Source organism: Aptenodytes patagonicus, chromosome Z (genome assembly GCF_965638725.1).
Source record: "Aptenodytes patagonicus chromosome Z, bAptPat1.pri.cur, whole genome shotgun sequence".
NCBI classification, from domain to species: domain Eukaryota; kingdom Metazoa; phylum Chordata; class Aves; order Sphenisciformes; family Spheniscidae; genus Aptenodytes; species Aptenodytes patagonicus.
The window spans coordinates 68,889,676-68,903,299 of record NC_134982.1 but is presented as its reverse complement, the minus strand read 5'-3'; the positions used below and the strand labels follow the sequence as shown (position 1 = coordinate 68,903,299).

Sequence of the window (13,624 nt, the reverse complement as noted above, 5' to 3'; positions counted from 1 at the left end):
AAATACAGATGGCAAAAATGTAACTGCACAGAAGTCTTTTTGAGGACAGAAGTGAGTGGGAGGAAATCTGTTAATGAAATCAAACCAATATGATTAAAATGCATAATCAAATTTATAGCATTTAATAGAATTTTGGTGGTGGGAGGTGGTAACTGAATACATTTTAGTGCAATGTTGAATCAGAAAGAAAATCTGTTCTTCCAGGAAAGAAAAGGAAAAAAGACAAAAAGAAAAATGGCTTTCTGTTTTTGAGGTTGCCTGACAAAACACATAGCAATGGAATACAAAAGGCCTCATTCTAATTGAATTACAAACTGTGTAATAGTTTAAACTGCACCAGCTGGTCTTATGAAGCTACCATATTCCTTGGAGACATGTTCCTTGGATTCTCTTAAGAATCTTACTAGACCAGTTCAACATTGCCTTCTGAGTCTTTGTGCTGAAATAGCGAGATGTATAGCTTAACAGCTCAATCTTTATTAAACAATAACTAGAGTGAAGCACAGCACATGGTGTTTGTGCATGTGTGTGTTTAACTTGTATTAATTTGTATTTAGTAGCATCTTTCTCCCTGTCTTTGTTCTTCTGCTCTTTGTTGCTTTAGGCTGTCACATCCTGGAGCAGTCACAGCCTTATAGACAACCCCTTGTTTAATGGGGATTGGAGTCACTGGGTAGTTCTGTGGAGTGCTGCTACACATTTTAATTAATAAGTTCAGTGTTGATCCTAGGAATACTTATGAGAGATTCTTGTTGTAGCTGAGGCTTCTCAATACATCCCTGAATCAGGTCAGTGAGGGAAAAAGTAAGGCATGGGAGGTTTTTGAAGCTTAATAAAGGAACTACAATCAATTGAGCAACAGTCTTAAACTTGCACCAGAGAAGTAAATTACTTCTGCAGTTGGTCACATGAGGTCAATTTTAGATTATTTTGAAGTAGATTGCCAGCTATGCATTAGAAGCACATCAAACTTTGAATGACAAACTGTCAGCAAAAAACAAGACAACGTATGACCGTTTCTTTTTTGTGTGGAAAGCTCATGTGGTTTTATATGTAGTTGTTTTGCTTCATTGGTCAATAGCACACCAGCTAAAAATATCTGTTTCTTTGAAAACATATGGTGTTTATGTATTCTTTAAAATCTTTCAGTTGTGCTAATCCTAAATGCTTTTTTCTGTTTTGGTTTCCAAAATACTGGTTTTAATAGGTTTTTTTATATGAGCAAAGCCATTGATCTTTCACAGACATAATGATTTTCATTTGTTTAAGTGAAGATTCCTGTAACATTTAAGCATTTGATTTAGGAAGGCTTGCTATTAAATAACTTAATTTCTGTATGTCAGAATGTGTAGTTTTATAACACTGGATCATGTATCTTACCAAGGGTGTTCCACAAGTTTATAAGAAAAAGATTTCTGTTTAGTAAGATACATATTTCATCCCTGTTTTTTTCCTTTTTGATGCTGAATTCAGAGAATAACATAGTGATTAATATGTCATATCCTGTCACATCAAGTAATAATGCAAGTTTGCTTTAACAAGGCCTAGGTTAGAGAAGTGAGCCTGTTGTCTGATATGTGTATCTACACGCATCCCTCTGTGAAATCAGATCTCTAAGGTGCAAATATTCTGCATTACTTTCACATACTGGTTTGTGAAAGCTTGAATTCTAATTTTTAAGTATGAAGTACTTGCAGTATAATCACCATAATAGGTGCCCACATGGGCAAAGTGAGACCCTCAGTGTTTACTGTGAAGCCTAGATCTATTCTCACCTTTGATGTATCTTGCATCCCATGGAAAAGATGGATATATAAAATGCATTTGTGACTTGAATAATGTTAGTCTGCAGGAAAGAGAAATCTGAGGTGGGGGGACGCTTTGCTGTAGCTTTGAAAGTCTGTTTGATATCCCTTGAGATGGGACACAAAAGCAGATGCCATCTGCTTTTCTCATGCAACCTGAGAAGACTATCAGACTGCCAGAAGTACCCTTGGGTTGGTAGATTTAGGCTATGCCCATGACATCAGGACCTCTTGAAAGTCTTACTTTTTATCTTTTCAAATTAATTACTTCACGTACACTTTTTCCTTTTTTACAGTATTCTGTAACTTCCCTCAAGACCATCCCAGAATTATGTAGAAGGTGCGATTCCCAAAATGAAGACAGATCAGGTACGATGCCCACGTCTGTCCACCCATCATTTTCTAGGCTGCTTTTTATCATGTACAACTTGGCAACAATAGCTTCTTGGCAGTGTTCTGTTGTTTTGTTTTCTCTCATTTTTGTACAGCTTTCTGGAAACATGACTTTTTTTTTTCAACAGATGTTAGTTCATTAGAAGGAAAAAAAGTTCCAAAAAAGGATTTGGCTGTATACAGATAAATGTAGGGCTTCGTCTCAGCAGCTCCAAACCACAGTATATGCAACAATTTACTTGAAAACCCGAGAAACCATTGGTGACAAGACGTAATAATGTAGGCGCCAATGAAAAAATGTTGGATACATTTACTACCCATATGGCCATGACCAGTTTGAGGGATGATGTTTTGCCAGAGTCTGAAACTGTATCAAGGATGCTACATGATACAATCTACTCTAAGGCATACTGTAATAGTTAAGATTAAAGCCGCGTTTTTGAGTTTAATAGTGTAAACTAAATGAAGAATCATGGCATATAGATGAGAACCAGCTGGAGACCTTCCCCCTGCCCCCCTGACAAAAAGTGCATTCAGTGTTGTTTTTCACTCTGTAAATGAGATTAATCCCCTTTTGTTTTTCTCTTCCTGATGGAGGAGAAATGAATTGGTGAGAGGAGCATTTTTGTTGAGCTATGAAAAGTTTATTGTGCTTTCTGATGCTTTAATTGAACTTTCGTTAATGTTGTTCCATCAAATACTTTTATAGCATAAACGGGACACCTGGAATTTGTGGGATGATAGAAGACTTTAAGAACTGTGCTATACTTTGACAACTTTTATTTCTATATTTCCTTTCAGAGAGTTGTAAATTTCTGAGGTGTGTAACTAAGTTGAAACTTTCTGAGAGCTACTTACTCTACCAGAGTCATTAAAGGCCAGGTCATCACATCCCTGTGCCACTGCCCTTGGCAATAAAAGGAAGCAAAGCTCTCCTTACCGTACCTGCTTGCCATGTTACTGCCCGCACAGGGCACAGCAGTGATTGCACACATAGTATTACCTGCTGCAAGCAGAGGCAGGGAAGAAGTGGAAAAGGAGAGGACCCCTGATTCTCCCCTCTCCATCTGCCCTATCTCATTCTACCCCAATCTTCCCCCTGTCCTTCCCCATCCTCCACCACCCTCCCTTCCATATTCCCCCATCCTCCCCCATTACACCCTTCTGTCCTTGCCCTGCCTTGCCCCCATCCTTCCTCTCTTCTTCCTGCCTTCTTGCTCCTTCTTCCCCCCTTCCTCATCCCTTTCTTCCCCCCTTCTTCCTCTTCTGTCCCTTCTCCTTCCCCCTTCTTCCGCTGTCCTTCCCTCCTTCTTACCCATTCTTACCCCCATTCTCTGCACTCTCTCCCCATTCTCACCCCATTTCTCCCCACCATTCTGCCCCCCATTCTTCCCTTATTTCTCCTTCCTCCTTCCCTCCTCCTTCCCTCTTTCTTTCCCACTTCTTCCCCCTTCTACTCCTCATTCTTCCCTGCCATTCTCCTTACCATTCATCCCCTCATTCTTCCCCACATTCCTCCCACCATTCTTCCCCCCATTCCTCCTCCCATTCTTCTTCCCCCATTCTCCCCACCATTCTCTCTGCCATTCTCCCCACTGTTTTCCCACCTGTTCCCCCTACCATTCCTCCCTACCATTCTTCATCCCCATTCTCCCCAATGTTCACCCCACCATTCTTTCCCCCCATTTCCCCAGAACTTACCTTTTCTTCCCCCACATTCTTCCCTCACCAGTCTTTCCACCATTCTTCCCCACGAGTCTCTCCCTTGTTTTTCTCCCCAGTCTTTCCCCCAGTCTTCCCCCCAAGTCTTTCCCAATATTCTTCCCACCACTCTTCTAGACCCTTCTTCCTCCCATTCTTCTCACCGTTCTCCTCCCCACCATTCACTGCCCCTCATTGTCACCGCCTTCATTCCCCACCCAGTACCCCCCTCATCTCTTCTACGTCCCCTTTCCCCTTGTTTTCTCCCCACCACTGTTTCCCCCCTTCTCTCTGCCTATCAGTATTAGCAGCTGATCATGTGGCAGCAGGGCATTATCTCGTCTTGTCATAAAAAGAGTTAAATTCACTCAGCTGCTCCAAGAGCAAGGTGAACCAGAGAAGGAGTGCAAGAATAGCCCCTAAGATATACTGTACTGGGTGGTCTGTTCATGAGGACTCCTCAGCCACAGTGGCAGCATCAATATCTGTTTTCAGGAAGAAGAGTGTATTCTTTTTAAAATTCAGATAGTAGTCTTAAAGTAAAATGCAAACCAATAGCCAGGATGAAGCACTGGTTATGAGCTCTTCCTTAAGACTGTGGGATATCGACAACTTATAGTGTAGCTCTGTTGTTTCATGGTCACTTCTGCAGTCAGACATTTTTCAATGATGATTTTAATTACATCTGTGTTCATCTGTTGCCTTGAAAAGGGGTTGACAGCAGCAAATACAGACATTGCTGGAAGACAGTAGTAGCACTGGGGAGTCTGCCAGTGGAAATTAATTCACAGCTTTGTTTAAAAGTCTTGAGTCAAAAACGAGGTCTTTAGCAATGATAATAGTATTGGCAAACTGGAAACAGTACTAAAATCTGTTTTTTCTCTCTACTTATCATTATGAGTTTTGGTGAATTAGAAATAGTACTAAAATCTATTTTATTTTTACTCTGCTTCATCACTGAGTAAACATATAGTGCTGAACAGGAAGGTGTCACTTTACATCCCTGTACAGACTTCAATATCTGAAGTATCTTGAAATATCAGCAGAGCTGCATCAGTCAACATTGTGTAAGGCCCCATCTGTGATTTTTCATAGTTGCTTTTGATGCAGTCTCTTGCCTTCCTCATATTGTGGACCATTAAAAAAACATTCCCCAAATTATTGTTGCTACGTGCTATTCTTGATGAAGATAGATTATATCATAAATCGTGAGTATGCATGACATTTATGTTATTTTATATCTGTATTCCATTGGCAATTTAAGTAATTACACATAGAAAAACTCAGAGGTTTTACAAAGAGCTGATCCAGCTTTCTACCTCATACTGACTGCTGCTCAGTTAGAGGTTGCATTTCTTCTTTAAAACAGAGAAGAATGTGGAAGAAGTAGAACTATCCAAGAATTATTTTTTAAAAGAACTAAAAGTTAAGCATAAGTTAGCCATAGGATTAGATATGTCGGCACCTTAATAATCTAAAAAATAATTCTCTGTCAGCTTTGTCTCAGAAAAATATTTAGTTCGCTAAGACAGTTAAGACAAAAGTATAGAGAAAATAAGATTTAACTTTATACTTAAAAATATATATAAATATGCAGACAACCATTTTCACCAACAAGATTGTTAGAACAGATTTAAACCAGACAGTTCCTCTTTGTGGAATTACTTTTTTTAATTATATGGCTGGTATTATGGAAGTCTTACTATTCATTGTTCGCAGATAAGTTTAGTAAATAGCCCTGTAAATCCCATTTTCTTTCCCCAGTTCATGTAAACATTGAATAATATGTTAGTAACATATGAAAGTGTTTGGTTACATTGTTTTCAAATTGCTCTAAGCACTGTTAATCCTAGGCAAACATACCAGTGTTTACCAGTCAGTGTGCTTTCTCAAGCATTTCACATAGACCTTTTTTTTTTTAACTATTTCTGCCTGCCTGTAACTTTTGCTCAAATTGCTTGTTTGGACAAGGAGAGATTAGAAAGTCTGAGAAAGGATTTCTCTACGTGTAGTTTTTCCTCCCTGAATTCCCACTGTCACCTCCCTGTATTGGACAGCACTGGCCAGTGATCTGTACCAGTGGGAAGGTCCCGTGGTTCCTTCCTCACCCTTTTGCAAGACGTGCATGAAAGTCATGCAGTCAGTACAGTCTCAGTCCTGACTCCTCTGTGTCCTTACTTGTATTTAGGGAATTCTGACTCAGGGAAATTCCAAGGGATCCTTAGAGCCAAAGTATGTGTGTCAGCACCCCCAGATTACAAGGTAAAAGATATATGGGACTGGAGAAAAGGTGTAGGGCAAATCCTGGTTTATCCACAATAAAGAGTGATTAAGGATAATTGTTTTCTCTACCATCATGCTTCAAGAGCATGATCTTTCTAGCAAGCACAATAGCTACTAAGATGGGCATTGTTCTTCTTCAATGATAGAAAATTGAAGATTGTAGTTTAAAAATGGATCTGGCTAACTCAGTTTTCTGAAATGAAGCGTTAGCCAGCCTGCCCATTGATTTCTGGCATTGTCTAATGTAGAATGAGGAATTGAAACAGAAATCAGTCCTTTATGCTTTTGTTATTAAGCATGAAATTGGTTGCTTTCTTTCTGGGCAGATTTTCTAAGGCTATTTGAGCAAATGGTTCAAGACATCTGTGTTCAACAAGCTTCACTGAGCCATATCGTTGTTGAAGTATATTCTGTCAGCTATGAGGGCTTTTGGTTGTCATTAAATGTATGTCTCAAATGAAGACAATATCCTACTCTAGATCTTTATTCACAGGTTGATAAAAGCAAGTTCATCTTTAATCTCCAGCAGTTATCCTTCTGCACCACTTTATTCATTCCCACAGTAACTGTCATGAACAAAATTATTCAGCAGATTAGTTTCCTACTTGAGAAAAAGAAAGAAACCAGTGAATATAAAATTGCACACAGTTTCTGTCTCAAGCTTTTGGTAGTTTTTTAGCTATAAGAGAAATTAAAGTAAAATTTGATTTGGAGGCAGTGTTATATGGCATTAAATTCACAGAGTCTGTTGTGCTCCAAATACCTCCCAGGTAAATAACTCTGAAACAATACAGAATTGATTGGATAATTCCTTGATAGAATACTGAAGAATTTTCTCAGAAAAAAACAATAATTACTATGCAGTGACACTTGTGATAGCTATATATAAGCTCTTTTCCTACCTCGTTTTCACATCCTCCCTCTTCCTGTTTTACTCATTTTGTGCCAGAATGACCTCTTCTGATTTTTCAGTAGAACTTTATTTGCTACCTCCCTTTTACATCCTTAGATCAGTCTGGACAAGGATAAACCAAATTTATTAATTTTGAAAATTTCTTTGCTTCTTCTATATTATCTACTTTAGAAATGACAGTTTTTGTAGTGTTCTTCCTCAAGCCAAGATAAGAAAACTTATTCATTCACTGAGGCTCGTATTAATGTTTGAATTACCTGGAAAAGATGCATTGTTATTTAAAAGGATGAACTATTATTTACTCTGTTTATCCTTTCTTCTTTAGAGTGGCTTCGAATTCCACTTAAATGAGAACAAACCCTCTCTGTTCTTATCTGTGCAGGGTTGTTCTTTAATACAGGTTCTCATGCTACAGAGCTTACGTTAAAGAACCCTGAAATGTACTCCTGGAAGTTATTAATATATTAAAACTGTAAAACAGTGCCACCTTCAGTTAAAATTGTTAAATATTATTTCAGTGATATTAATAAAACAGTAAACAGATATTCAGAACTGATTTTGATTGTCTGTTGATATGTAAGGGACATCCCTTCCTCTATTTCTTGGAGCCCCAATATTGCTGCCAGTGTTGGAGATAAATTGGTGTTAACAAACATGAGGAATTTTCTGAAAGTTTCCCTAGGGTAGACAACACCTCGGTGTCTGCATACAAAGTCAGAATCATAGTGCTCTAAATGGACCTGGAATGAGTACAAGTCTTAATTGATTCAAGAGTCTCTGCTGAAGTGATATCACAAGGAAGAAGATCAGGGATTTCTTTCAGAGGACAGTAAAATTCCAAATGTGAAACTTTGTATATACTTACTGCAGGCCCCCAAATGATTATATAGTACATGAGCAATATGGTGAAATACTGCATTAAAAAAAATATTTAATAGGTATGGGCAGTTGTCAATACTAATCCCAGGGTTCCTTAATGTTGATGATGGAAAGTGGAGTAAACTCCACAGTAAGGGAATTTTTAAAGCAAGGAGGAAGGGTTTCAGCTAAAGGAAATTCGTTTGAATGTGTTCATCCTTTGGTAGCAACAGAGTCAACCTAACAGAGTTTGTTGTCATTTATGGAATCACAGAATCCTAGAATGGTTTTGGTTGGGAGGGACCTTCAAAGATCATCTAGTTCCAACACTCCTGCCATGGGCAGGGACATCTTTCACTAGATCAGGTTGCTCAAAGCTCCATCCAGTTTGACCTTTGAACACGTCCAGGGATGAGGCATCCACAACTTCTCTGGGCAACCTGTTCCAGTGTCTCACCACCCTCACAGTAAGGGTGCAAGACCTTTCACTTGGCCTTGTTGAACTTCATGAGGTTCATATGGGCCCAGTCCTCAAGCCTGGTCAAGGTCCATCTGGATAGCATCTCTTCCCTCAAGTGGACTAACTGCACCACTCAACTTGGTGTCATCTGCAAATTTGCTGAGGGTGCACTCAATCCCACTGTCTACGTCATTAATAAAGATATTGAACAGTACCAGTCCCAATACAAACCCCTGAGGAACACCACTTGTTACTAATCGCCATTTGGACATTGAGCTCTTGACTGCAACTCTTTGGACATGGCCATCCAGCCAATTCCTTTTCCATCAAATAGTCCACCCATCAAACCTATCTCTCCAAATTAGAGGCAAGAATGTTGTGGGGGACCATGTCAAAGGCCTTACAGAATTCAAGATAGATGACATCACTAGCTCTTCCCTTGTCCACTGATGCAGTCACTCCATTGCAGAAGGTCACTAAGATTAGTCAGGCATGATTTTGTCTTGGTAAAGCCACATTGGCTGTCCCTACTCACCTCTCTGTCATCCATATGCCTTCACATAGCTTTCAGGAGGATCTGTTCCACAATCTTCGCAGGCACAAAGGTGAGGCTGACTGGTCAGTAATTCCCAAGGTCCTCCTCTTTACCCTTTTCAGAGGGTAAACAATTGAAGCCTAAATGGTAAAGAAGCTTCTTGTTGTGTGGTCAGCAAGGCTAGAGAGTACCTCCCAGTATTGTGTACTGGGAGTTTCCAAGTACATGCTGACAAGGTCTTGAGGTAAAAGCCCCCAGACAGTGTCTTCTCTTGTTTCTTTGTCAGTTGTGCACTTTGTTTCCAGTCTTGCTACTACCTGCAGGCAGGCGTCATTCTTTCAGGGTGGTTACCTCTTCATCATAGCATAACTTAAGACAGAAGGCACTTCTGAAGGCCATCTTGTCCACCTCCCTGTGGTCAGAGCGATTCCAGTTACACCGGATTGTTCAAGGACCTATTCTCCAAATGAATGCTGCAATAAAGAACATTGCAACCAAGTTACTTTGGGGAAGTGTTATTAGGGAAGTAACCATAGTGCTCCTATTTCTTTGTCCGCAAGAAATAACCGTGATTCAACCTCAGAGGTTCATAGACCATTGAAAGATCTATTAGGCATGATAAAATCACCAGATAGTCTTACCATAGTCCAGGACTATCAGCTCCAGGGCCCAAGCAGCATATTGTTCTCTATTATTCACAGTTTTACTGTGGATTGTGACTGCACAGGTATGGAGTTCATAGAAAAGAAAGGTTGAAATACAGAGAATTTAGAGTTAGCACAGTCTGGATGAAGGTCAGGTCCTTAGGCGGAAGCATTAATGGCATTGATGACTGATAACCATTTGGATAAAGGGAAGTCATCAAGTTTTTCTCCTGGACAGTGGTTCAATGCAGTTGACTATAAGATACTGCTCTCCATCCTGAGAAGGAACAGAGATAGCAAGCTAAAAAGGCTCAAGGATTTCATTGAGGGATGTAGCATAGCAATGGGGATCACTGGTTGCCACCTACGGAAGAACAGGAGTGAATTGATACTCTTTTTCATTCCTGTTAAACCGGTGTGTAGGTGTCAAGTGACCTAGTAGAGCCACATGGACTCAATTGCCAACTGATCTGCAAATGACTCAGATCCTGCTTGCCTGCACCACTGCCTGTTGTATGTCCCAGCTGTTCAACAGCAACATTCATGACTACAGAACATTGGTCAAAGCATAAACCTAAATGAGTCCATGGTGATGGTGACAGATACACACTGTTAGGAGTTTGACCATTTCCTCAGTCAGTCAGTGCTCTTTGAATGTGAGTCATTCTGGGTTCATGAAGATCTGGCATAGCAACATCTACAAATACCACTCTGCAGTACAGTCAGTTTGTTTTGTAATAGTAGTGATGTGTGATACACAGCCTTTTGCCACCTCCTATTTGTGTCACCAGTGCTGTAAACTTCATGAAGCCATCATAATTTAAAGAATGTTACTGTACCCATATGCCAAGGAGACAGGCTCTTGCACACACAGCAATGAATTTCAGTAGTAGTTTCCTTATAGAGCTGAAGTAAAAGCTGAGTTCTTTGTTATTTTCATTACACTCGGGACAATTTAAAGGTATTCTGATGTTTGGCATTAGATTGTAAGTATCACAGAAACTGCGTGTCGCAAGGGTAAAGTTTCATCTGTGCATGAGGTAGTCTTGATGGTTGGACGAAACTCATATAGTTACCCTGTAATTCTACAGATACTCACATACCAGATAAAACTCCCCCTCTCACCTCCCCATGCCCTAGATACAAAGATGATGTTGAAAAAGGCTCTGAAGTCAACATATGCTTCCAACTGGAAACATGTTATAAGGATCTTTTTTAGAAAGCTGAAGGTAAATTTTGATTCCTAAAATAAAACCTGATGAAGTTATTAAATTGCAAGAGAAGTTGCTTCCTAAGTGTCCCCTTTCCTAATTATTGGCCCCCAGTAGTTCTAGGACATCTATAAATCAATCAATCAATCAATTAATTAATTAAATAAAGTGAAACTATAAATAAGCCTACAGACCTCTTTACTCACATTTTGCATTTTCTCTTCCTCAGGAACAGCATAGAGCACAACATATGGTGAAGAACTACTTTTGCAAATTTGACCCTTGTAGTTTTTCATCAGATACTATTTTCTTTAGTGCCAAGGAAATGCTTTGGCACCTCAGGTCTATCAGGCAGCACGACACTTCTTTACTGATGTGAATGAAGTCTCCCCAGTTTTTCTGTTCTCTCTTTTTACTTCAGCAATACAACGGCATCATCCAATCTCTCGTATTAGTGAATAAAAGTTAAAGAAATAATTTTGACAACATAGTTGGAAAAAAAAATTTGTCAACACCTTTTTACATTTGAGATACTGGTGCACAGAAGAGATATGGCTTATCCAAGATTCTACCGGAATTATTTGTCAGATTCTGGAATCAAGTTAGCTGCTCCACATTCTAGTCCCCTGCCTTAAACTCAGACCATCCTTTACTGTCGTTTATAAAAGAATCAAACAGTATTTATTGACCCAGACTTCTGATGGCCCCTGCCTGAATTCCTAAGTGTGGAGAGATGAGCAAGAGGCTTTTCCCTTGGAGCAGCTGTTGAAGACTACTGACATAACTCCTGCTATGCTGTTGCTTTGGAGGACATAGGCAGCACTTGCTTTTTCTTCTTCAGGGAACAAGCATCTGAAAACAGAATGGAAGAGATTCAAGCCATGCTCTGGTCCACTCTGGCCTATGGTTTCAGTGTTGTGTAGGGGGAAACCATGCTGTAACTGCCTAAGCACTGATACAGCCTGTACAGCATGCAAGTAGAAAATAGCACAAAGAAGGATTGTGTCTACCAGTCTGACTTGCTTTCTTCCCTACTGCTATGTGGTTAAATGCTATATTCTAATCCTTCATTAAATGCAGTGTAAATTCATCATCACAGATACGTGAAGAATAAGTTCATAAGTCAGTAAAAATATTGCTAACTGTTCTCGGTGTTCCAGTTTGTTTTCTGGAAAAACAGTGTGTGTAAAGAGATGTTGGGAAGAAAAACTATGAAAAAAAGGAAGTACCTTACTCCGCTCTAACTGTAATGAAAGAAAGGAGAAATACATGACTTCACAATGATCCAAGACAGATTTGTAACAAAGGTCATTGCTTCTTTGCAGTGTCCGATTTTACAATTTTATCATCAGCAGTTTATGTAAATGCATGTTATTAAGGTTAGAAAGTGGAGGAAGCTAAGCAACAAAATAAATATAAGCTTAGATAAAGTGACGACAAACAAAATGTTGATGCCTTTTCCTCTGTCTAGACCCCTGCGTTGAAAGCAGTGTTTTCATAAAACTCAGACAGAATTCATTTCCATACTGAGTGCTTAATAGTTCCTGTCAGAACAAAACAGCTGGGAAACATATGGTATCCATTTCCCTGTATCACTTGGAAAAAATTTCACATGTAAATAAAACCAACATAAAAGTGTAGGCCTTTGAACCTAGAATCTTATACAATACATAAATAAGTCAGTACAGTGCGTTCTTTGTATTGGCCCACTAAGTTACAGGCCTTTTGATTATTATTATTTTTATTTCTTCTTCGGAAATATATTCTTAAGCGCTTCCAAAAGTATTAAGGTAATTTTCAGACATCCGTAACTACTAAGCTATACTAATCTTTCACTTCAGACATTAATGTTGCACTGAAAGTGTATATATATGTTTCCTTAGGAAGGTGTTCATGGCAAATTGTGTGTTTTGACCACAAATTAGATCCCACTGATACGCAGTTAGCATGTGTAATAAATCTGCTTTGTTTAAATAGTATTCTTGACTTTCAGAGTGCATTAACTCTTAGTGTACATTAAAAGGGGCATAGAAACTGCCTAAAGGCTTTAGTGGTTTTAGTGCTGTCCCTGAACTGAAAATAACAAAATAAGGAAAACTCTTTGCCAGAGTTCCACTGATTATGGAGATCATAAATATCACCAGCTGGGACTGTGTGAAAGAGTTCAAGTTCAGTAGGATTGCGTTCAAGTTCAGTAGGGTTAAGAGTTCAGGTGCCTTGAGCTCCCTTTCTTCTCTGCAAGTCATATTCACTGGTCAAACTCCATATCCTGCAGTGCACTGAAATAGTGGTCTGGAAGGTCCAGAGCTATATACACACGTGTGCGTGCGTGTGTGTGTGTATATATACAGGTTATATATACAAGGGATGGGATGTTTGACAGAGAAGCCCAGCATACAGAGGAGGAGTGGAAAAGGAAACATCATACCTGAATAAGTAGGCTTAATTTTCAAATCAGAGAATCACAAAATTGTTTAGGTTGGCAGCGACCACTTGAGATCATCTAGTCCAACGGCCCTGCTTAAGCAGGGTCAACTACAGCAGGTTAAGTCCAGGAATGTCCAGTCAGATTTTGAGTATCTCCACAGGTGGAGCCTCCACAATGTCTCTGGGCAACCTGTGCCAGTGTTTGACCAGCCTCACAGTAAGGAAGTGTTTTCTTGTGTTCAGATGGAATTTCATGTGTAGGGAACTTTGTGCCCATTGCCTCTTGTCCTGTCAGTGGGCATCATGGAGAAGAGCCTTGCTCCCTCTTCTTCATTGCTTCCCATCATGGAATTATACACAAGGATAAGATTCCTCCTGATCCTGCCTTCTCCAG

At 39.5% G+C, this 13,624-nt stretch overlaps 1 protein-coding gene across 2 annotated transcripts in view; it reads left to right on the top strand.

Moving 5' to 3' along the window:
- Positions 1–13,624, top strand: part of SNCAIP (synuclein alpha interacting protein) — a 97,569-nt gene that overhangs the window by 48,452 nt on the left and 35,493 nt on the right. For both annotated transcript variants that reach the window (XM_076362826.1, XM_076362827.1), the window contains exon 3: positions 2,102–2,174. In XM_076362826.1, coding sequence (XP_076218941.1) covers positions 2,102–2,174 — 73 coding nt within the window. The remainder of the gene's footprint in view (positions 1–2,101; positions 2,175–13,624) is intronic.